Source organism: Lagopus muta, chromosome 2 (assembly GCF_023343835.1).
Source record: "Lagopus muta isolate bLagMut1 chromosome 2, bLagMut1 primary, whole genome shotgun sequence".
In the NCBI taxonomy this organism is placed as follows: Eukaryota; Metazoa; Chordata; class Aves; order Galliformes; family Phasianidae; genus Lagopus; species Lagopus muta.
The window spans coordinates 104,997,324-105,022,350 of NC_064434.1; the positions used below are offsets into that span (position 1 = coordinate 104,997,324).

Below are 25,027 nucleotides of genomic sequence, written 5' to 3' on the forward strand. Positions count from 1 at the left end.
TTTCTGCATATGCTTACAGAGCTTTTGAAAAGACAGATTGTAAGATCTGTTACATTACGTGCCTGCTTTCACTCCTACTAGCAGTGGATGATTGTACAGGAAAGGCAATTGCTTATTTAAATCAAGTATTATTTCCACGTGTTTCATCATCTTGGGAAAGCGTTCACAGATGCACTACAGTACTTCAGATTTGTAGTACAGATTTGCTCTAGCAGTTCTTGGACTTAAGCACAATCACAACCTGAGCACAAGGAAGAAACATCTGTTGCAGACAAATCGCTATCTACCTAGCCAAAAACGCTGCACAACATGCAAGTCAAAGGCACCAGGACTTTCTGACACTACTCTGCCAATATGCTCAGCTGCAGCTAATTATAAAGAGATATCATCAGATTAGCCAATGATCATAGCCAAGTGCTAGCAGGGCACACAGCTCACAGACAGGTGAGGTGGAATGGGACCTCTAGAGACTGTCTGCTCAACATCCTCTGCTCAGAATAAGTTGCCCAGGATCCCATCCAGTTGGGTTTTAAATACCTCCAAGGATGGAGACCCCATAAACTCTCTCTGTTCCTGTGCAACCCTCACAATAAGTGCTTTGTTGTGTTTTTTTTTTTTTTTGACAGAATTTCCTCTGTCAAGTAGTGATCACATCTTCTTGCCCTGCTACTATGCACTACTGGAAAGTCCAGAGTTATCTTCTGCCTTCTTTATGCCTTACTGTCATATGCTTTCAATTATTGCTAATATCTCACCTGGGAGCTGACCCCTGCAGATCCCAGCTCTCTCAGTCTCTCCTTGTAGAGAAGATGCTCCAGCCCTCTGACTATCTCAAGTGCATCAATCACACTCCCCAGTTCAGCAATGTGCAGTGGCTGCACTCTGCCCCAGCTTCCAGTCCAGGAGGTTACAATGCCTCCCATTCATGGTTTTTCTAGAAGTACTCAATAACTTCAGTTAAATGAACATCACCTGGTGTCCACTAGTTATCTAAGGAGCCCACATCCAATAAACCACATCTTAATTGAGTTCAATAGTGGTACAAACACACCTCTCTGAATCAATACCACAAAAAGCCTCGGAGTAACTCATCTGATCTGTGTTAACATAAATTTATCAGCAGCCCAGGAACAGGTTTGTAAATAAGCGCCTCTACTTTTCAGCCATATGATGGAATCAGAAGTCACTGAGGGTTATGTTACACATCACAGAGAGCAGCATACCATAAGAACTGATTAAAAATGCTAGTCCTGGCAATCCATACAATGCACGTTCACAACATTATTATTCTGATGTTATAAAGCTCGTGGGTAGTTCACACAATGTTATATCTCTACCTTTTCTCATTCTACCCCACACAGTTCTGTATGTCCCCCAAAAACAAGACAGAGGAGAAAACAGCCCATTAAACCTGTGAGAAGAAGAAGGTAAAAGAACAGAGGGGCTGGTCCTTTTCCTCAGCTTTCTGAGAAACTGGGCAAGACATTGTGTGGAATGCAATAACCAAGAACAAACTTTGAGAAAGCAGTAGTAACGGAGAGAACAAGAAAGTTCATACATACTCAATCCGTATTTGTTATACAACTTGCTCTGCAGAGACACACAGTTGTCAATTCATAAATCAAAGTCTCTTCACCTCAGTGGCATGCACAGTGCCAGAGCAAAGACACAACGTAAGTAGGCTGAGGCCCTAGGGTATTTGTGTGTTTACTTGGAAAGTCAGCACACAGCTGCTATGCTTGCTTCTCTGGCTTGAGATTTCACTAGTTAGGGTCCTTAGGTATGGCTGCCACTTAAGCTGAAACCCAGGAGGAGCTGTGCTTTGCATATTTAAAGAAACTCACTCAATCACTGCCTTGTTTTTTTAATGTGAGCCTTCAGAGGGATTCAAGGCTTTCTGACAATATACTGGAATAACAACGCTGTTGGATGGCATATTTATTAAGTTCTTGCCCAAGTCTGATGATCAGTACCTAGATCTGAGGGATAGCAAGAACTTTGAAACACAAATCCTTCTTCCAGAATGGCAGCGTGAGCTTGACTGAAGGATGGTAAGTAGTCAGCCAAGGTCAGCTGGAGACAAGAACCACACTGCACCACCTCCAATTCAATTCCCACTTTACAATCTCTCTCTACAACGGGCAGCATGCAGTTGATGATGCAAGGTCAAAAACAGAAAAACATGTTTTTAGACCACTGCTTATGGTCTCTGAGAACAATATCGATGCCTTTTTTTAAAAAAACAAAGCTGCAAGACTATAGATGATGCTTCTTTGTAAGGTTCCTTCAAACCTTAGAACAGGCTGCCCAGAGAGGTTGTGGATGCTCCGTCCTTGGAGGTGTTCAAGGCCAGGTTGGATGGGGCCTTAGACAGCCTGGTTTAGCATTTAACGTGGAGGTTGGTGGCCCTGCATGTGGCAGGGGTTTGGAGATTTGTAATCCTTGAGGTCCCTTCCAACCCTGGCCATTCTGTGATTCTGTGATTCAAACAAAGCAGATCACCTTAACTACAAGATTCGTGTCTTGATAGCACCACTATATTCCTATTACTAGTATGTCTAAATTACTCCAGTATCTCTCAAGATAACCTTCATCCAAAACTTACACTACCAGCAGCACAGTATTCCTTCACTCAACTTCAGGAATTTGCTGGGGGGAAAAAAAAAGTACATATTTTTATGTGTAACCAGGTGTCAGGACTCCAGCAGTATCTATTTTATTTACCATGAGGAATAAGCCCATTTTTAGTAGGCATACACAGCACACGCAGCATCAAGCGGAATTTAAATAAGCTTAAAGCATGCACAGATTCATTAGCTTTTTAAGCAGAGAAATTTTACTCTACATTCTGCGCCATATAAATTTCCTACACCATTGCTAAGCAACAGATTCTCTAGTCGAGCACTAGTGCCTTTTGTAATACTTACTGAGGAGGTTGGAGATACAAAGTTACTATCAGCAAACCACCGAACTCCGGCAGAACTGCCAGCAAACATGTCATGCGACTGCCACTCTGGATTTCTACTACTGGGATACAGGCATGTTCTTATGCAAGTACAAAACAGCATCTTCTACATTAAGACATTAAACCTGGGTCACACATAGCTTAAATATTTCTCCACCCAAGAAGGGAAGGAGAAAAAAAAAATAACTGATTTGCTACCCTGAGAAACAATAGGAGTTCAATCCAAACAACAAGGTACAGAATTAAGTATTGTAAGCATTTGAGGGGACTCTACCAACAACCATTAGGGCTGACAGTCATACTGGCTTGCTTTCAGGGGTTGAAAAATAGGACGTGACACAAACTCACTAAGAGAAGAAACATTTTTAGCTTTATCTTTTTCTGCATGTTTAATCTGAAATAAATTAAAAAGGGGGGGCAGGGAGGGAAGGAAACACCAAACTTCAAAGCACCTGAATATTGTAGCATAATTCATTACAGGCATAAAGTGGCTAACATCACCTTATTCTATCTGGATTTAATTATCAGCAATACACTAAAAATTTTAGATACCTGGTAGTAGTAAAAGAGAACAGAAAAAAATCTGCCTCTACTTCTTTAAATATAACTGATCCATGCTCCCAGGGACATAGAATCATTTGAGTTGGAAGGGACCTTTAAAGGTCACTAAACCCAGCCCCCTGCAGTGCTCAGGGCCACCCTCAGCTCCATCAGTGCTCAGAGCCCCATCCAGCCTGACTTTGCCTGTCTGCAGGGATGGGGCATCCACTGCCTCTCTGGGCAAGTGCCTCACCAGCCTTAGTATAAAAAATTTCTTCCTTATATCCCACCTAAATCTTCCCTCTTTTGGTTTTAAACCATGTCCCCTTGTCCTACTACACAGACCCCTCTAAATAGTCCTTCCCCTTCTTTCTTAGAACCCTTCAGATACTGACAGGCCATTATCAGGTCTCCCAGAGCCTTCCCTTCTCCAGCTGCACAGCCCAGCTCTCAGCCTGTCCTCACAGGGAGGTGTTCCATCCCTGGGCTCATTTTTGCAGCCCTCCTCTGCACACTCTCCGACAGCTCCATGTCTCTCTTGTACTGAGCACTCCCCATCTGGTCGCAGTGCTCCAGGTGAGGTCTCACAGCACAGAGGGGCAGATCCCCTCCCTCACCCTGCTGACACAGCTGTCCCATATCACCTCCCTGTCTTCCATGAGCCTTAGCACAGCTCCCAGGAGGATCTGTAGCACAACCTTCCATGGCACAGAAGTGAGGCACACCAGTCAGTGGTTCCCTGGCTCATCCTCCCAACACTTAGCACTAAGTGAGGTTTTCTTTCAGTTAGTTCAGATTCATTAAGTATTCCCACAAAAGGACAGCAATACAACACACAATATGTTTATCTGAGAACTAAATCCTATTATGTCTTTTTCTAAGCAGTTCCTCATTCACACAAAGGACTATATCAAGCACACAAATTAATCCAACACAGGCTGAGCTTGAACTACACTTTTTTTCAATTGCTGCACAAGTGTGACAGGCAACTTACCCCACCTTGTCATGGTTTTACATACACCTTTACAAACTACTCCCATCTGTACCAAGAGGCTACCCAAAAGACCCATATTGCATAGAAAAGCCGTGTAAGAAAAGCCAGAGATAGACAAGGCAGGGAAATGTTTTAAAGCAAAGCAGATGGGTGAATGGTTCTATACTCTCTTCAGGTCTGCATTATGGATGGATTACATCAGCATGAGGCTGCAAGCTTGCCTTTCAGAGGATGTGCATTCTACAATACCCTGTCCACACGAACAGCTGGAAACTTTGGGCAAGGCCCTTTGTTACTCTCCCTTCCACAAGGAAGCATGAAACAGCTGCCAGCCTTGGTAGCTTTGCTGTGTGGTTCCCCTCTTCCCATTAACATAAGAAATGGAGCCATACATCATCATAATTTCAGTGGTCTTAAAGCTGTACAGAATAAAAGTTTGAAATAAAACAGATTGTCCAAGCCTTCTCTCCAGCACGGGAAAGCATTGTAGCAAACATCTGTATACAGGGTTGATAAATTCAGTGCCAACTGGATTTTAGGATGGTGCATCAGCTAGATGTCAGCTTCCAGGGAAAACCACATACCACTTCATGGGGGAAGCACTACAACAGCTCGTTCAAACATGAAGTGGTTGTTAGAGATGTTTCTGTGTGGTGAGCAAGTTGGCTCTACTGAACTGAGCAGTTTGGCTCTAGTGAACTGAAAAAGAGATGTCAAGCTTATCTGGTTTCCAGCGATTAGCTTTTTAACACACGTGTACTCATGTGTTTAATTGTGCATGGAGTAAACACAGCAATGCATGAGAGTTGGTTAATAGCATCCAAACAGTGAGCTCAATGAGTTTAAAGTGTATCAGTGACACTACTAACTTATCAGGGAAGTTTAAGAACCACAAAGGTAGCAATGCACTTCCAGACCCTGATGCAAGCCTCCCACATCCATAGAGCAGCAGCTGGCAGGCTGAGCCCATGCAAGCACTAATTGTTGTTGGCCCCAGGCAACAAAGCCACATTGAGACAGCAGTTCAGTATCCTCATAAGTGTCTGTCACAACTAAGCTATGGTGAAGGAGGCAAGCACCACTGTCTTTGCTCTCTTACTGCCCAATTAAAAGGAAGCTCCCGGTGTTATGAAGGAGGACAGCAGCTTGTCCTGCATGTACTCAAAGGTACCTGGAAGCCATGCAAGCAGTCAACAAAGCACCAGGTCTACAGCAGTACCCTTGTCATGGCTTACAATTCAGCAGCTCAATTTTGGCCTCAAGCTAATCAACAAACATGTTTTCTCCCCTCAGGCTGGCACATTAGCTCACATTTGCCTGCAAAAGACTGTGAGGACACAATATACCATCTATCCCAAATCACAGATTAAGGCTAGAACTATACTACCGTACTGGGCAAAAGTGGATGACTTATTGGAACTCTCTTCACAGAAGAAGAAATCGGAGATTTGATCTTGCAACCTGCCTCACTCAAAAGGGAGCTCATCCCTTATGCACAAAAATTAGAAGAAGAAATGCCCATTGAGGAGAAAAAAAACAGATATATACATAAAGAGCTATGTCATTCAAGAAGATAGTATTCATTCCCTTTCTAGACTTGAATGTGAGGCAAGTCAGCTACTCAATAAAATCCAGGCTGGAACTTCAAAAACCCTACATTTTCAACAATTTCTGAGGAACAGCACATACTGCCTTACACACAGCACCACTGCTGATAAAGTCATCCTTCCCTGCCATCCAAGCAAGCCTACCTGCTGACAAAACTTCCTTAGGGACCTCCTTACTGAGCTGCATACAGTGTTCAGCAGCTACAAAGAACACCTGATCCTCTTATTGCATGGGATGGGAGGCTTCAGAATTATTAATTGTGTCAAGACTCAAGCACTTCAACATTAGAGATTTTTCCCCTGGCTAACCCGTGTTAAACTTCACATTGTATCTTCACTATTGTGACTCTCAAAAGAGAGACCGATAGCTTGCAGAGCTGCGGTGAGGATTCTAATTTATTTCTGATAGCAGCATCCTTTCCTATGAAAAACTACAGTTAGCACATCAAAATATAAGGTTCTCAGCTGCATACAGAAACATCACAAAATGACAACCATATCAGGGACCTGCATAAACTTAATGCTGCGTGGATATTAACTTGGTAAAAAATAAATTATGGAACAACAGCTTAAGAAGACATCATCTTAATCAAAGTCAAGTGATTTATCGTCTTAGAGAATTAGCCATACTGAATTATGTGTTCTTTATATATATATATAAACAGAGCTGATTTCTTACTTTTTAATAACCATCTCTTACAGTTGCTGAAGGCAAGATTTTTCTTTGAAGAAAACTAACACAGGCATTACTGCTCTGACAGCTAATCCATCCTATAAAGGTTATATCTATGCTGCTCACCGGGGAGCTACAAGGTCAACTGAATACACATTGGTTCTTTCTGTTCATCACAGTTTTTCCATCTGCTATACTAAACATACTGTTTGCATTACTTGTCTATTTATGTCAGGTATATCACCAACTAAATAGGAATACTTGACACTAAAACCAAACCAACCCCCCCAAAAAACAGCCATTTCTCACCTTACCTTAATACTTGCTCACAAGGATATTCTCCCCATCCCTACACATTGTAAAGCTGTCTTTGGAAAAGAATGCCTGAGGTGTGTGTTTAGAAAGATAGAAAAATACAGAGCATCAGCAAATGGCAAGATCAGCTTTGTATCACTCTGCAGTTTTCTACTCTCAGTAGAGCTCCCTGTTGCTCACTATTGCTCCAGAAGCCTCTGTAAACAGGCTGTACATAAATGACAGGCATAAACCATCTCACCTATGTCAGACCATGGGCACATATGCTCCTGGAAGTCTTTACAATAACTGCAATTAATTAGTCCTCAGTTATATTAATTATTAATAAGTTAACTAATATTACTGATACCTAATTTGCTGCAAATATGGTTTCACTCTTGCAGCCACTCCAGCTGTATGCATCATAGAAATCTGCTCACTCCTGTTGCATGTAGGTACTGGCTTGGAAAGTGAGGAATTCCACAGATAAACTACTTCATTATCATGATCTTCACTGAAGCCACAAATGTTAGTATTTTAATGGAGTTCAAGCAGCAGGCATTAAGCAGTAACCTCCACATGCATGTAAGTGACAGCTTTCAAACCAAACACACCTCAGTGTCTCCTGAAGACTCCAGTGTAAGATGTTCAGTATGAGCAACAAAAATCACAAATAGAAAACAGAAGCAAATAGAGCACTAAGTATAAACGAAGCTAAAATTTATCATCCACAGCTACAACTAGTAGCAGGAGATCCTGAACCGAAGCATGCAGGTTTTGTATGGGAACTCAGCCAAAAACCTTCTGCACTGCCAACATAAACCAGCGTCAGCAGCAGAAGTACAGCTGCCACTGACTGACGGATAGCAAACGTCACACGGCGTTAAGATGTCCCAATTGACTTTCATCCCTGCCACTCAGGTAGAAGTCTGTTCTAAAGACAGTCGATGGACTTGTTTTCTTGGCAGGGGGTGGTCTTGAAGTGTGCTAGTTTCACAGAGCTGTGACAGTCAGAGAAACCCTCGGTTGAGGAGCAGCTCTCGGGAACTGTTCGCATTCTCATACAACCATTTCTTTTTCTGTGTAGAAAAGATGATGAATATGATGAAGATGATGAATAATTTTGCGAGATGCTGTTTCTCATTGTAGACTTCAGGCAGATTTTCAGCGGAGGCTGATTTCCAAAGGCTGTTTGACAACTCGCATGAAAAACAGCCATACCTTGATTCATGGTTCCTGCAGGACAGGCACTCACTTCATAAACAGCTCCGAAGCACCCAGTATGATTGGTGATTAGTTAACAATATCAAGTAATGCTGGTCAATAGAGTTTAATACGATCATATATTTTCTTTTCAACATTAAGCACTGAGTGGCTTATACAGATGCTTTGTCTCTTTAATCTTGTCATCTCTCTGAATATTTAGAAATCTGCAGATTTTTAGCACAAAGATGCTTTTATTAAATCTAAACCTCATAAAAATCTGCATAAAACTTTCAGTGTTAAAGTAGATCAATTGCAGCACATTTTGAACCACATCATTTTCTAAAAATAAAGCATATTAAGAAAATTCAGAAGCAGCCAAAACATCTGATTGCCAAAGACTCACTAAAACAAAAAATACTGCGGGCCTTTCGTGGCCTTTAAACCATCAAGAAGCCTCTAAAGCTGCTGTATTCTTCCTGTTTGACTTGATCTCACAAAAAATAGTTACTCTTAGCAAATTCAGATAATGATATAAAGATTTTTCCTGTCTCCTGTGCACCACTGCTATGCCAATGAATCCCACAGACCTTGACTGCCCAGCAGGACTGCCACATGCTGTGAATTAGCCATAAATCCACTTACTGAATGGAAACACAACAAAGCATTTATCTACTATTAGTACACAGAACTCAGCAGCAACAGATTTCTCAAACCCCCAGTTTTTAGAAAAGCTTTCAAGGAAAAGTTTTTGAAACCTTTTTCTTCCAAAGTTCCCCCACTGAACCAAAAAGACATCTTCAGGAATAACTGCACCCAAAAACAAGTTACTGTATTCAACTCCAAAAAAGATTTTAGTTCTTCTGCATTATGTCTCTTTATTCACCAAACACAACAAAACACAAATTATCATTACTGTACAGGTCAAGTATATAGCATAAGGTGATACATAACAAATAGCATTGAAATTGAGGTACTGAAAATCCAGAGCTTCAGTAAACAAGTCCATTATTTGCAAGTTGTCAGGAAGAAACCCTGCTTCCAAGTACGTAACAGAACAGATGAGATGTGTCTGGCTTTGGTATAGCTGGAGAACGAGATGTGGGAGGAAGGATGGATTACAGCACATGCAGACTACCTTGCCCTGTATGACAGGGTCATTCTTGACAGTTTCTCCTTTTCTTAATGTGGTTAAAGCAAACAAAAGAATTTCTGCCACTTACGAAGCAGCCTTAAGAGGAAGGGATTGTTTCCCTTCTTACTATCCGCTCTGAGATTCAAAAGGATTGCTTGTCAGTAACAGCAGTGTAAGGAGAATGGACAGTTATGGTACCTTGAGGTCTACCTTCCCAGCTTGGCCAGTTATTTGCCAAAACCCAGACACATTGCCAACGCAGTCTTTCCAGAAACACACATGCCTGAGAGCTCGCTTCCCTGCATTCAGGTCAGCAGGCACTAACTTCATGTCTGCATTCCACATCACCCTTCTTCCCCTAAACCAAAAAGTATCAGAAGACATTCCACGTCACAATGCACAGCAACTTCATTTATCACGGCTGGTCCAGATGCATGCCCCCAAAAGGAGGCCTTCAAAAATTTAAGATTCTTGGCTTAGTCAGGAAAGAGTAAAACAGACTCAACCACACACAGCTACTTCCAACTTCCAATTAAACATCTTTGCTGTTCCAAAATTTTCACTTAAGAAAAAGTCACTCTCATCTGCCCTTCACAACTTCCTAACTTTGTTCCCAGAAATTCTTTGTTGTTGTAGTGATTTCTTCAGATATCCAGACTTGCCAAAACTCACCTCAAGGTCCACTTACTCAAAGCATTACAGGTACGCTTCAGGATTCCAAATACCACTTCACACCCAAAGGTTGAGGAGGAATAGGGGCAGAAACACTTCCTTCCACAAACCAAAGCGCGTTCTCCAAACTTCTCAATAAGGACCAAACAGAGCATGGCAGCCAGGCTGGCTCCTTCCCAGCAGGAAGTTTTTTCATCATCATTTCAGTTTCAGCAGTTCCAGAGACTTTAGTAATCTCCCATTAAACTGGCATATAACAGAAGCGTGCGACTAGCTGGAATCTCAACATGCTTTCCAGCAATACTTTCACACTGAAAAATCAGTACCATAAAAGCCTTTGTGTTGTTCACACGATGCTATCGCCAAGAAAAAGCCAATACAAAAATTTGTGCGGTACTGAACACCTTTCATTCCCAGTCTGGTGAACCTGGGAGTAGTAGGCCTGTCCCTGAGGCTCTCCTGTTCTCCTACAGCTCCGTATTCCAGCAGAAGATTGATCACACCTGCTTCAGTTTATTTGTTCTTGGTTCCTGTCTTGAATTCTCCCCATCGCTCTTTCTGAACAGCCACTCCACGCTTTACTAATCAATCTGTCATTTATTCACAGTATACAGTGTTTGAAGTAAATGGTAGAAAACTTATTCCACATTCCTCATCAGTTGCTGTCCTGGCTTGCCAAGTACATACATTCATTATTTCTTTTTAGTTCTTTTTCTTCAGACCTCCTTCGTTTGTCACCGCAAGAAGTAACCTTTCACTTGGAGAAAACAACAGAATTTGGGCAGTGCATTCTCAAGTCATCGCTGATTTCAGCACAGGGAGCTTCATCCGGCCCTCATAGTCCTGATACCTTCAGAATTGAGTTGACATTTAAAGGAAACAGAGTTTGAAATGGATACACTAACACTGTCCCTAACAGAGTTTCTTTAACTGAGCGAATCAGCTGAAACACGGAAACATTTCGAGCACCCAGCCTTCCATGAGCTCACTGCTTCACATGGCTTACTTACAACAAAGACATCTGGAAAAAAACAAGAGACTAAGGATATTTTCTCCTGAAAACATTATAACAAAATCTCTGCATAGCAGAGAAGAAAAAAATAATGTTCCTGCACAACTTTTGCCTTCCAGCATTTTTTGCAGCATACTGGGTACTAACAGAGAGTACCTACAGTGAAATAAATTCACCATCCCTGTGATTCAATAGCTGCACATTACACACTGACATTTTGCTTATGTGAGATGTAACAGCAATCACAACATAAATCCACACCTTGTCACATTCAGCAGCCCATGTAATATGAGATCCAGCAGTTTTATAAGTCACACCTGAGAGTTGTCAGAATAAAAACACGGTTTAGCCTAGGAAGGATAAGAAGTCTCCCACTTAAACTAATGGACAGACTGCACATTCCCACGTGCCACAGACCTAAACAAACTTTGAAGTCATGTAATCTCTAGATTTTTTTTACACAGCCCTCGTTTTATGGATAAACAAGATTCCTGATGTTATGAAGATAGCAAAGATGTAGCATAAAAGGGCAAAGACCTATGGATACTGCTGTAACAGAACCATGTTGGAATTTCAAAGCTAAGCAACTTTTGACGTGTATTTTTATTTCTGAAGTCACTAGAAATGCTTTTAGAAGGAAAAAAAAAAAGACTGCAACTTTCCCATTTTATTAAAAACAGATTATAAATTTCAGACCTCATCTCACATGGAGTGTTATTATGAAGGCTACGGCCACCTACAGTCACAAGACCACCCTGCGTTCTTGTTCACACCAGCCAGTATTAGCCCTCAACAGTTACAAAAGGGTCAGCAATCTATTCCTGTATCAGCAGCAGTAAGGAGACTGCAACAGAGAATATGTTACATTTCATAGTTAGAGCCCAAGAGACAGCCCAGATAAAACACAGAAAGAAAACAGGAGGGGGAAACCAGACCAGGAAGTCCCTCTTCTTATACACATGTGAATGAAGGAGAACTAGAAAAAAGAATGTCACAGAATTAAATTCTTACCAGAATCTAGACCTCAAATATCTTATCTATGTTAGCAAGTTCAGTTCACATCTCTAGACAGCTTTCACTGCAAGTATTTTGACAACCCTACTGGCCATCATGATAACACTGCACGCACTAAGAGAAGAGGAGTTCATCCAGGCCAGGCTGATGCTCCTCAGCCCAAGGAAGGAGATTGGATCATGAGTAAGAAATGTTGTTTTCAGAGGCTTCAAATTCAATCCCGTCTTGTCTCTAGATTTTCAGTATCCACCACAACTCATGCACTTCCCCACTGCTTTTCAGCAGCCTACAAGAACAACACTATTTTGCTCAGATTCCCCACACCATTAAGGTTCCTAAGTTCATTAAGACAAAGTTAATTAGGCATGGCTGATTATCCAGAAGGTAAATGCAGAGGCAAAGAATTGCTGCTTCACATACCTAGGGGTACCAATGTTCTGTCTGTGCCTGCAGGTATTTAAGGAATCAATGGAAACCAGTGTTGTTCTGAGTTTTTTTTTAGCTGTTTTACCCCACCCACCCCAGTGTAGCACTCCTGACCCCAATTAAGGCTGCCACTGTAACTAACAAAGATTCCGAGTCTTCTGCTCTTAAAAGTAACCGAGAAAACAGAAAAGGCTGAGTCAACAAAATAATTTATTAAATAAGATTCTCCCATTTTACTTACCATCACTTTCATTCTTGCTTCTCATTTCTTCCATCCACGTTGGAATATCTTTCAGTGCAACGTATCCCCTTAAGTACTCTTTGCGTCTTTCTTCCAAGGTCATCTTCAGCAAACGTTCTGTTCAGGGGATAAAAAGATAAATAAAAGTTCTGCAAGCTTTCATATGTTCTTGTACATTGGCCAAGTAGTGACCAATTCAGTGTCCTTGAGGCAACCAAACACTGCTTGAAAGAAACAAGCATGGGTGATTTGATGAGTTACAAATAATAGAAGCTGAACACAGTGTATTTAGAACCACTGCCTGCACCTATTTCTGGATATCCCAGTTCAGCAAAAAAAAGAAATGCCTCTTCACTGCTCTCTCAGCTGTACACATTTCCTTTCCCCATCTTCCAGCCGCTTAAACTCAGCATCAGAGATTTAACAGCAGGTTCATTAAGTAGGGAATTGTTATTTCATAGAGTTTCCAGGTATCAGAATATATTCTTCACGTTCCCTATTCATAAACCAGATTTTATAAACAAGCAGAGCTACCACACTGGAACATCAAAATTGATGTGTTTTTACTGAAACAAGTTTCACGTGCTCCAGCAAAGAAAGAGGGGAAAATGGTACAAAATTAGCAGTGTCAATATGCTACAAAAATAGAAATCAGCAAAAGCAAATCTTACATCACTTCCTACGTGGCTGCAGTGATAAGAAAGGTGATTCTGTTTGGTTGTTTTGTTCTGCAAACAATTTAACTCCCAGCATCAGAGAAATCTGCAGTCATTTGCTTTAAACACATCCACTAGTGTGTAATCACATTCTGGGCCAAAATCAGCAGCTCCAGAAAAATAAAATACAACAGGCTACCTGTTGGTCACCCAAGGATGAGCAAAAGAAACCCCTAAGCTGGAGCACACACCAATTGCTAGGAAAGCCCACTGCTCTCTATTGGCTAAACAGGTTTCTAAAGGCAGCCAGGATCAGCATGATCTGAATCTGTTGGACTGGAAGCGCTGTGAAATAGAACCTGGGTTTGAAATGAGCAGCCTGGCTTAAGACTAAGAGTTTTGTACTTGAGCATTAGAATGACGCACTTAGTTACTGTACTGAAGTGCATACGAGAGGTTTTCTTCTAGACACTTGGTATAAATAAAGCCTCACAGGTTGTACATTTAGGACAGATGCTGCCAGCTTCACTCTCCTTCATCAGTGGCTGTAAGCGCACTAAAGCGAGAAAAGCAGCCCAGCAACCTGGGCTGGACACCAGGTTCTTGCAGATCTATCCCCTTCTTCTCACCCCACCAAGCAGGATGGACTCTCTCAGTAGTGAGATACAATTCTAATGCTCACTGCTAGCTTTGTTCTAGATGCACCCATCTGTATGAAGGGATGAAGAAATGTAAGCACGTCAGGACTCCCATTCGCTAACCAGGCTCCTGGCTACGTCCTACCAATAACACTGAGCTACCATCACCATACTAACACCTTCCCTTGGCCTGTTAGTCACTACTAAGTGCTCTTTGATGACTGAAGAAGTTTTAGAGACATACGGATCTTACCTTTCCCTGTCACAAACTGACACAGAAATGGTATTTTCTTATCAAGTTGAAGGAGCAGGGAAGGGGTTGAACAGAAACTGCCTTTCAGGCCAAAGCTCTCAGGAAAAATCACTTGCACTATACTAGTGTTTCCCCCCCTCCCCATCAAAATAACTTTCCTAATTTCACACAGTGTAATCAGTACAGTCTAAAATACCAGGGGCAGGCTTTGAACACAGGCTTCCTTATCAGAACAAATGTATTTTGATGCTTTGACAGTATGACTTCTCCTTCAGTCAACAAAAATATTTCTATCGCATTATTCTGGCTTGGTATCTTAATTGGATGCTTACAAGTACAAAAGTACAACTAATGTGATTAGAATCACCATTATGCTTTGCAAACGCACACTTAGCTTTCCTGCTTGATCTTCAAGCGCCCCAAGTGTTGTGTGTTTGTTAGAGGTACTACAGAAAGGCAAACCTGAATGTGAGAGGAACACAAGAGTGTGTTTGCATGTGTCAAACCATTGGACCAAGTAGCACAGAATGTCTGGCTGTCTTTTGCTGAAGATGCCACAGAGCAGTTTCCCTACTCTTAAAACAGCAAGTTTTCCCTCTGTAGGAAGAGTGCATAGGGCTTCACTCTTGCAAGTTGCCAGAGAGAATTTCAGCTGCACACAGACCCCCCATAAGAAGCTTTAGTTGCAAGTGCTGTTATCCACATTGCCTGCTGACCTGCTTGAGAAGCCTCACAAGCAGACCAGTCCGGTGCTGCAAGACTGACATCAACACCAATGCTGCTCCTGCTGCTACAATGAACTCCAACAAGATCCAGCTTGGGAGAAAGTGAATCAATTCTCAGTTACCAAGAAAGTAATCAAGGAAAGCCAGGTAGCTATCAGTGGGTTTCAAGCCAGTATTTAGTAGTCTGTTTTTTGTTGTTTTCTTTATTTTTATTTTTTGAAAGAACGAAGCCTTACAGAATATAAAAGGCTGAGAATGATCCACCACCAAGTCTGCACAGGAGAAGCAGAACCAGGAGCCCCATCAGCACTGTGGGAGCCAGGAGCACACAGGAATGGCAGAGATAGGCCTAGCAGAATGCTTGCTTTCACAGACAGCCTGGCGAGGAAAGAAAGAAGTTGGGATGCTGTAGTTTCGCTCCCCAGCCAAGAGAACGCTCTACAGCTATGCTCAGCTGCAAGCTAGAGAGCAGCAGCAACAACACAGCAGCACTCTCCCCTTTCCTCATGTGAAGGGCCCAGGGCCAAACCCACGAATACAATGCCAAGGAACAGTTACTGGAGCAGAAGACCGGCAAGTGTTGTTCAGCCTCACTGTGTGAGGAGACACCGAGTCCCAGTGCTCACACACACGCCTCACTGGGCAGAGCACCCTCAGCAGCAGCTGAGCTGCAGCAAGCGCTCAGCAACATCTTCATGCCGCACAGACCATAGTATCGCTGTGCTGGTGGGTTTAACCATCTCTCTTCTGTTCTGGAAAAGAGAAATTTCAAAGCCAGGTAGAAATTGGATGTCTGGAAGGAATGCTACTTCTAGGACAGCTTGACAAAATGACAGGCAATGCAACTCCCTGCCCTGGGGATGGGTGTGAATAGAGCAGTCAACTTGCACAGCAATGAACTTATGTGCATCTTGCATCTTCCTCTTCACCGATCCCCCACTGGATTGCTCCCGGCAGCATGCACGCTGTCTTACGAGGGGCCGCCTGCCTTCCAGACTTGCAATACACACTCAGCAGCGTGATGAGAGGAGAACTCACAACAGGACCTGCGAGCGTGCTTTAGTTTTCCTCTGTCTCCGGTAGGTTCCCGGGCGCGGGGCTCCCACCAGCCCCCGGCAATATCCCGCCTGGCCGCCACGCTTTCTTCGTCGGTATTTACATTGCTTTCAGAGGGTCGATAGGCGGACGCCCACAAGCCAAGGTCAGCGCACAGCGCCCGTCCCACACCTCCAGCGGACGGCCAGCTCTGGAGCTGGATGTTGGGCTCAAAGAGACGCGGAGGGAAGGGAGGGCAAGATCGACGAGCCCTTCAAGAAGGAAGGACGATTTCTCACCGGTGCTTTACCCGCGCAGTAACCCAAATAACACACGCACACACATGCACAGCACGCGCAGACGAGCGCGGGACAGGAACGCCCGGCGCCCGCCCTCAGCAGCTCCCGGCCGCTAGGCGCCCGCAGTGCCCGGCGTCAGCCCGCGCCGCGCGGCCCCAGCGGCGGAGAGAAGGAGCGGCGGGAACGGGCTCGCACGGCCCCCCCAGCGCAGCCCGCCCGCCCGCCCGCAGCAGGCGGCCACAGCGCCGGAGAGAGCGCAGGCCGCGGCGGGAGCCCGTCCCGGGATGGGGCGGCCCCGCGAGAGGAGGGCGGCGGCAGCGGCAGTACCTTTCTCCTCCCGCCAGAGCTTTTTCCGCTTGTTGCCGGGGTACATGGTGCTGTGGCTGGCGGCGGCTTTCGGCTGCAGGTTCCCCAGGCTCACGGGGGTGTAGAGGACGCCGAGCCTCAGCGACAGCAGCCGCCGCACGCGCACGCTGCTCGCCAGCTCCGCGCCCGCCCGCCGCCCGGCTCCGCGCGGCGCCCGTCGGCTGGGTCACGCCTCGCTCTAACCCGACACCCCCGCAGCGCCCGCCCCCCTCCCCGCCGCCCGTTGGCTCCGGCGGCCGCCGCTCAGCAGCCCCCTCCTCCGCCCGCCGCCGCCGGCCCGGGCGCGGCGGGGCCGGGAGGGGCCCGGAGACGGCGGCGGGGCGGGAAGAGGCACCGGGACCGAGACTGGGACGGAGGGGTCCCTAGCGCGGCGAGCGCTCGGGTAGGACGGCGGCGGCCCCGGAGAGGGCGCTGGGGCCCGGCACGGCACGGCCGGCCCCGGGGCGGAGCGGCGCCCGCTCTGCTTCCGGGTTGCCGAGCGGCACCGAGCGCTCCGCTCCTCCGGCGGGCGGGCCGCGTTGCTACGCGACGGCGTCGCGATCCCGATCGAGGTGGGCGGCGAGACCGCGGCCTGCGGGACCCGGCACGGCACGGCACGCCCGGGGCTTCGGGGAGAGCCGGGCGGGCTGCCGGGGCGGGGCGGAGCTGCGCGTAGCCGCCTGCTGAGCCTCGCCTTGGGCACGTTCAGCCCCTGGCAGCTGCCCGCCTTGTCCCGAGTGAAGTCCGGTTGGGCCGCGAGGAAGAGATATCCCGGGTCCGGAGCTCCTTGTGTTCGGCCTGTGACTCTGGCTCTGTCAGAGAGCTCTGTCCAGAGCTGCACGGAGAAAAACCGTGGCATTTCTGGGCAGATTTTTTCCCTATCCCAGCACTTTTTTCTTTTTTTTTTTTTTTTTTTTTTTCAGTGTAAACATAAATGCATGAAACTTTCAATGAGCACAGTAGCAAAAAACAGCACGGTAAAAATAATAATAATCAAGTGATCAGACGGCAATAAATGATGCTGTGGAAGAGTATGGAAGCATGGTGAGGTACTGGAGGACACTGTGTTATACACGATGCACAGAACTGCCTCAGCTTAGAAATGAAAGGGGCAGTATCATCCACGGCATGAACAGAGAGCCCGGAGATGTGCTCTTGGGAATCGCTGCTCAATGGGTTTGTGCAGGTAGCAGGTCTCAGTGTTCCCACTTAAGGCAAAACATCAGCAACGAGTGGGTTATCCTGTAGAAGTTTTGCATCTGGCAGAGGAAAAGTCTGCTCCTTTTCTCAGTGTTGCGGGGTGCTGTGTATCAGGCTGTGTCAGGAGGGAGCTCATTGGTCTTCTGGTGAAATAAAGCCGCTCCTGACAGAGGGAGAGACTCTGTGACAATGCTGTGAAACAAACACAACAGCGAAAAGTGCCTTTTTTCCTGTGCACAGGAATGCCCGCCTTTGTACCAAGTCCTAGTTTCTGAGGAGCAAACACAGCGTCTGTGCTCTTGTTCTGCAGTCATGGTGCAATTCCTGACAGCAAAATCCATAGTCTCACCACACCCACTGGTGGAACAGAATACTCAGAGCTGTCCTTCTCACCAGCTCAAGTTAGAATAAAACTCCTCTTTACAAAGCACGTTTTAATGTTCAGATTAGGTCGGCTCTCAAGGGTACACTGCTATCCTCTGTGTTTACTCAATGTCTTTGTTTTGGCCAGCTGATATTCTCTGGTAGCCCACACACAGTTTTCTCATCTTGGTAAAATGAGAAACCAGCTGATGAAGAGGCATCAAAGGGATCATAGCTGAAGTCACGTGTGTTTGTGTTTCTATGATGCAGAGCAGATACTTGAACCCATATCCTGCATCATTGCCACATTACCAAGCTACTGAATATTCTAAAGTCCTCTGGGATCTGTTCCACATTTTATAAATCAATGTTTATTGGACCAGAAGGGAAGACAGAGAAAACTCTTTTCCCATCCGGGACATTTGCATGCATTCTTCATTTTCATTTGTAAAAACAGCTAAAACAGCCATCATTTTGGGAAATATAGAAAGTATGTGCCTTTAAAAGGAAAAAAAGAAAAAAGCCTCATGCACCAGCACCAAAATGGAAGATCAGATAAAAGGCAGGAGTAAAACTCTCTTCAACTTAAAACAGAAATGTTTAAGTTTTTCAATTTGTGTAAGAAAATACTTGTTTTTATTTAGTTAAATGTATTTTATTTAGTTAAATGTATATGAGTTCTTACCTCAGTAGCTCTTGGTATAATTGGGCCCACGGAAGCAAGAAGAAATTAAGTCACCGCCTTTGGTGTGAGCATGATCAGCATTCACTTCTTATACTTGTTGATTCCGGAGGCCTTAAACCTTCCAACAATCACAAATCCTCCAGGTCAAGTGAAATCATCGGACAATTACCAGCTATCTCAGTCTGTGCTTTCCCTGCTGTTCCTGAAGGGAAGCAAAGTGTTCAGCCTTGTAGATATGAAACACGAATAGCCCTTCCACTGCTGCCCACCAGCTTGCAATCCCCACATCCAGAGCTAGAAAAATATATGGGAAATGGTCCGTTAGAAATGCTGTTTGGGGAATACACCTAATTTCTTTATGAAGATATTTTCCCCTGGTCGAGCACATGTTAACATTGGCCATGGGTGAATTTTAAAAAGACAAAGGCACAAATACATCAGGCTTTCTGTCTGACAAGTTTGTAGCTCTCAGTCAGCAGAGGGAAGAAAATATCCACATGACAGGAATAATAATCCTGCTCCCTGGATGCTGGCAGCAGTCTAGCACACTGCAATGAAATCTAAGGAAAGTAGGGAACAAAACACAGGTTACGTCTTTTTCTTTCTCTAACACTGTAGCTGGCACAGAGGCACAGTATCACATGTACATAAATACAGTTTATTTTCTTTCTCATAGAATTGTTGATGAGAGTTTTAGCCTGAAGTGCCAAGTTTGACCATTGTTTCCAAGCAAGGAACATCTAACAGGTAGCATCCTAAAAGTGGGGTGATGCTTAGACAAGGTGCTAATTATATAACACACAGTACAGTAATTAACTTCTGGCTCTGTGCGGACACTTAACTGTCCATGTTAGTGGGTAAGATTGTACAAGGACAACACTAGATTTGCAGCAAAGATGTAGAGTGAGAATGAACAGAAATCACAAAATCATAGAATGGTTTGGGTTGGAAGGAGCCTCAAAACCCCCCCAGCCCAACCCCTGCCATGGGCTGGCTGCCCCCCACCAGCTCAGACTGCCCAGGGCCCATCCAACCTGGCCTTGGGCACCTCCAGGGATGGGGCACCACAGCTCTGGGCAGCAATGCTAGGGCTTCACTGCCCTCTGAGTAAAGAATTACCTCCTAACATCTAACCTAAATTTCTCCTCTTTTAATTTAAAGCCATTGCTCCTTGTCTTATCACTATCCGACCATGTAAAGATTCAGTCCCCCTCCTGGAAGGCAGCAATGAGGTTCTCCCCAGAGCCTTCTCCTCTCCAGGCTGAACAAGCCCACCTCCCTCAGCCTTTCTTCAAAGGAGAGGTGCTGCAGCCCTCTCAGCATCTTTATGGCCCTCCTCTGGGCCTGCTCCAACACCTCCACATCCTTCTTGTGCTGGGGACCCAGGTCTGGATGCAGCACTGCAGGTGAGACCTCACAAGGGCAGAAAGTACAGGAGATGCTAAAGGAGGATGAAGGAAGTCCATACAAAATCCAGCATCATGATGACCAGGAACATGAGAGCGCAATCACTGGAATGAGAAGCATGGGAGTCAAAGAGGAGTCTCTGAGAGAAGTGATCAGCAGTATTGAATGGGCTGGGAAAATTTAGCCAAAAAGCAGCATTTCAGTACTTGGATGAAAACCAGCAAGGCTGAAAAATAGATTATTTTCTGGAGAAAATTAGTGAGCTGTATACTATGTCAGCTTAAACAATACTCAGAAGGCCTCAGTATGTTTCACTGAAACGCTGAGTGCAAAAATGCAAAATTTAGTGTGTTTCATCCATCCCTGGCCTACGGAACGCACTGGTGACATTCTGTAGAAGATGAGAGGAAAACAGGGAAATGCCCACAAAGTATTGTTTAAAAGATGCATGGCCTGGACAGAAGACAGATTTCTACTGTGACTGTAAAATGAATGCTTGCTTGACATATGGATAAAGCAGTGACTGGTTAGAGAGTTCCTGTGAGATACATAATAGCAAATGTAAATGAATAAGAGAATTAATAATACACTATATCAGTGAATAAATATACCAAAGAAGAGCTGGAACTTCAGTGCAAGCTGCTGGAACATTCACCACCTGCACACAGCATTAAAGTCACCATCAGCCATCCTGACCAAAATAAGCAGTTCGGAGCTGCTGCCCTGTAAAACAGTTTAAATTCTACCTGTGAACTACACAACGACTTGTAAAGTCAGCATGCTGATTTCAAAGACTGTGTAATGTGGGTGATGTGGATTAGATTCTGAACCTCATTATACGATTTCAATTCCTTGATAACATTATTTAGAATGTGAGATTAAATTGAGATTATTTCCTCTGGTTCTAACCATTTTAACAAATGAAACACAACTTTACGCATTTGGAAATGTATGATTTGAGTAGCCAGTAAACAAAAGTAATTTACCATGCCAATAACAGAATAAAGTATAAACATATAAAATGAGTTTATGAATATTTCATATTTAATTTGAAAAAATGTATCTCAGCAGTTATTATTTTCACTTCTCAGAGCTTGTTTGTGCAGTAAGCCCTGTTAGCTGAGTCTTGTTGATTTTTATTAAATCCTGTGCCAACACAAGTTCCACAGCAGGAAATTCTAATGCAGATGTACAGCCCATGTACATTAACCATGAAGTCTTTTCTCCTGCTCATTCACATCACATAGAAAAACCCTTCTGAGTTCCACAATATTCAACAAAATGTTGCCTTTCTATAAGCACATTCACTTTCAGATATGCCACCATGCATTCAACACATAAAACGTACATCACTCATCTTTTATTGGAGAGCTGTACCCCACCTTTTGAGCTTTCGAGCTACTAGCATACCTGGGTCAAGTTTCTGTTAATAAAACTACACCTCGTGACAGATAGAGAGGGAGTGAACTGATGACAAGCATTTGATGAAGTGCTGCCTGTAATTTCCCTGCTTTGTTGCCTCGAGCAAATGAGCTAACAAGGAGGCAAGAAACTGCAGGCTCCTTTGTCCTGCGGGGTGATTGGAGAGAAAGATGAAAGGCAAAATATTCATGTTTCTCACAGCTTTCTGATTTTAATACGTTTTGCAGAGGAAAACTCTGCAGCAGCGGAGGTGACCCGCTGTTGCTGTTGCTACTGCTGAAACACACCACCCACCCCTCACTGTGCTCACATCCACTGTTTGCACTCCATCAACATTCAGCAAGTGTCATTCTTTCCACATGGAGGACTTCAGCATCACACCTTTGCTCCATATGCACTTCCACGTCTGCTGCCATCTGTAACACGGCCACCAACATCGGCCTCTGATATTGTGGGCCAACATCATAAAACAGGAGGCATTACTTTCAGAGCAGCCCTCATACTAATGTTTACAAAAATCATACCCTATGATAAAAGTTAATGTATGCAAAGACAACAGAGAAGGAGCTTTTTGGAGTTTTTGATATGAACTTTGTGGTGGAGGTGCTTGCATGAGCATTTCCAGGTCTCTACTCATGACTGCCAGAAACAGAACTACTTGGTCTGAATAATTCTGTATCAGAAAGAAATGAGATGTATTTCAGAAAATACGCAATGAAAACTTTCAGGCAGGAAAACGCTTTTCAGTACGCCCCTTGAAAATGTGGAATTCCTGATCAGCCTACAATGCACTCAGTAAGAAATGGAAATTGAAAACATAAATAGATTGCAACAGTCAAAGTGACCTCAATACAGAAAAAGAAAAAGCAGAGCTTACCCATGAGCTCCAAGGAAAAGTACATGACAGTAATGCGGTTATCTTCAATACTGACGTAATGTGTGACCACTGCGACCTTGGCCACCGCTGGAGGTGCACCACCATCTTACAGTCAAGACAGCTGCATCATCCAATGGCTTTGGAAGGACAGAAAATAAATAATGCAATCAGATCTAGCAGAAGAAAGCAAGGTATTCATCTGCAGTACTAGTTGTTAAAGCATGGGTCACGTGGGGTAACCATAAGAAGAGGTACAAGGATGCATTTTGCTGTGTTGAATCTTCCATTGATGTTGCACACATCTACATCTGTGCTCAATCTGCTCTGACTGCAAGGGGAAATAAATGGGTGACTCACGACAACAGGCTATGCCAAATCTCCAGTATCCAGCTGAGCAACTGGGACTAGTAGGGCTGCAAATTAATTGGTTTCTAAAAACAATAAAAGATGGAAGTACTTTCAAAAGACATCTAACATGGTTGCTGTATAGAATTAGGCTGAAATAATATTACTAAAGAAAGCTTTCAAGTGTCAAAATAAAAGAAGGTCACATATTCTCCACTGAGGAATTCTGGATCTCACCAGAGGGAACATCCACGTTCATTATTCTTCCATTTTATCTGGCTTTTCTTTTACAGCATCTTTGCAGACAGACAGGAAAAACAAAACAGAACAAAACTTAGAGATATGGTTGTGAGTTGAAAGAATGAGCACAGAGAGTAGATAAATGATATACGAATTGGAAAGGCAGGTCAAAATTTTAAAATTATATATAGAGCAAAGCTAATATGAAGTGACCTGAAACAGGAAATAACTACATTATTTTTTAAACTGCTTGCTTTTCCAGTTCTTTCTTTATTCTCCCCCCAAACAATGCCATCTATTCAATGGTATCCTCACTGCTGTTTTCTTTTACTCTGTTATTTTAAATTAATCCATTCTGCACAGCTTTTGTAGATTGGAGACAAACTTCTTGCCAAGGCACACTTCAGTTACAGAAGTGCAGGCGCTAATTAATATTAGTGAGATGGCGCTTGGCACACATATGGAGTTACAACTTGTACAGAACCAAGGAATCAGAGCCTCCCTGTGGCAGGAGGGTCCATGAGGGTTCTCTGATCCAAGTTCCTGCCAAAAACAGGAGCTCACACTGGGGTGCTCGTGGCTTTTTCTAGTTGGGTACTTTGACAGTTTGCTCTTAGCTAAGTCATTCTAAATTACTCATTTCCCATGAGAAAAAAAATATATGTGTATACATAACAGCTTTACCTTTGGTCAACTGTATATCGCAACCGTTTGTGTGTGCTGTTTCCATTTAATTGCTACATCACTTGCAAAAATGAGTTTGCAATTTGGGAGTACGAATTCCGTGGGATTACCCAGCCTGAATGCTGCTAATGAGAATGTCCTCCTCCTCAATTGCATTTTGTGCTTTTGTGGTACTGCATATCATCTTACATGTCATTCACGCTATAGAATATGATATAGAAAGTGGAATATTTAGATCACAAATCCCAGAATTCTCCAGGGACGGGGCATCAACCACATCTCTGGGCAACCTGTCCCAGTGCCTAGCTGTACATTGATGCAAAAGCTCTTCACGCTGTGTATCCTGTTCCACGGATCCCCTACACAATCCTGACCAAGGTCCTACTATCCTCTATCATAAATCCACAGCACTCGTATGCAAGAAGTATTGAAGCTGGTATATGGCCAAGACTCCCAGTCACCCACCAGTTGAAAAGGCAGACTTTCCACCAACTTATGCATAACAGTCTTGGGCATTGATGACTGGCTGGAAAAACACGACTTAATTTATGGGTATTCAGGGAGGTGCTTACAGCTATGCACCTGAATTCTGCCTTTTGTTACAGGCTGGAAAATGAATTTAATCTTTTTCTCCTACAGTGGTGCCTTCCTGGAAGTCATTTTAAGAAGAGGCCTGTACTGTGAATTTAATCTCTTGTACTTTAATAAGTATCCTACGGGGTTATTAAGGTGTTAGAATTATCTCTAAAGAAAAAGAATTACGTTATTAGTTAGCAAATTAAGAAAATTTGTCTTCCAAATACATTCTGTTGTTTGAATAGAAACAAAACAGTTTTAGAACAAAATGCACCCTTACTGGTAGCTTTATTTTTAGCAAACATTTTTTTGAAAACCATAGAGAAATAATGCTTCAAAACAAGGTAATGCATCTCACAGTGCAATTTATCAGGACAGAGGTTTAGTGCCTCCATCACAGTCACAAACCCTGTCCCGTCGTTGTTACAACGTGGATGTGATCTATCTGCTGATCAATCTGTAAAGTTATCTTAAATACTTCGTTGCTGCTCGTGTTTACTG

At 43.8% G+C, this 25,027-nt stretch overlaps 1 protein-coding gene and 1 long non-coding RNA gene across 23 annotated transcripts in view; both read right to left on the reverse strand.

Annotated features, from left to right (window-relative positions):
* The window catches only part of MACROD2 (mono-ADP ribosylhydrolase 2), an 834,860-nt gene extending 817,955 nt beyond the window's left edge, over positions 1–16,905 (reverse strand). For all 5 annotated transcript variants that reach the window (XM_048935508.1, XM_048935507.1, XM_048935504.1 and 2 more), the window contains exons 1-2: positions 16,710–16,905; positions 12,777–12,893 (exon numbers count right to left, since the gene is read on the reverse strand). In XM_048935508.1, coding sequence (XP_048791465.1) covers positions 12,777–12,893; positions 16,710–16,755 — 163 coding nt within the window. In that variant the 5' untranslated portion in view covers positions 16,756–16,905. The remainder of the gene's footprint in view (positions 1–12,776; positions 12,894–16,709) is intronic.
* Positions 16,906–17,673: 768 nt separating this feature from the next.
* Positions 17,674–25,027, reverse strand: part of LOC125688905 (uncharacterized) — a 45,095-nt gene continuing 37,741 nt past the window's right edge. For 11 of the 18 annotated variants that reach the window (XR_007374944.1, XR_007374939.1, XR_007374940.1 and 8 more), the window contains 2 exons: positions 18,976–22,818; positions 17,674–18,119 (listed from right to left, as the gene is read on the reverse strand). This is a non-coding gene — a long non-coding RNA (uncharacterized LOC125688905). Of the gene's footprint in view, positions 18,789–18,975; positions 22,819–25,027 lie in introns of all 18 variants that reach the window. The other 7 variants (XR_007374948.1, XR_007374946.1, XR_007374938.1 and 4 more) reach the window with 7 other exon arrangements.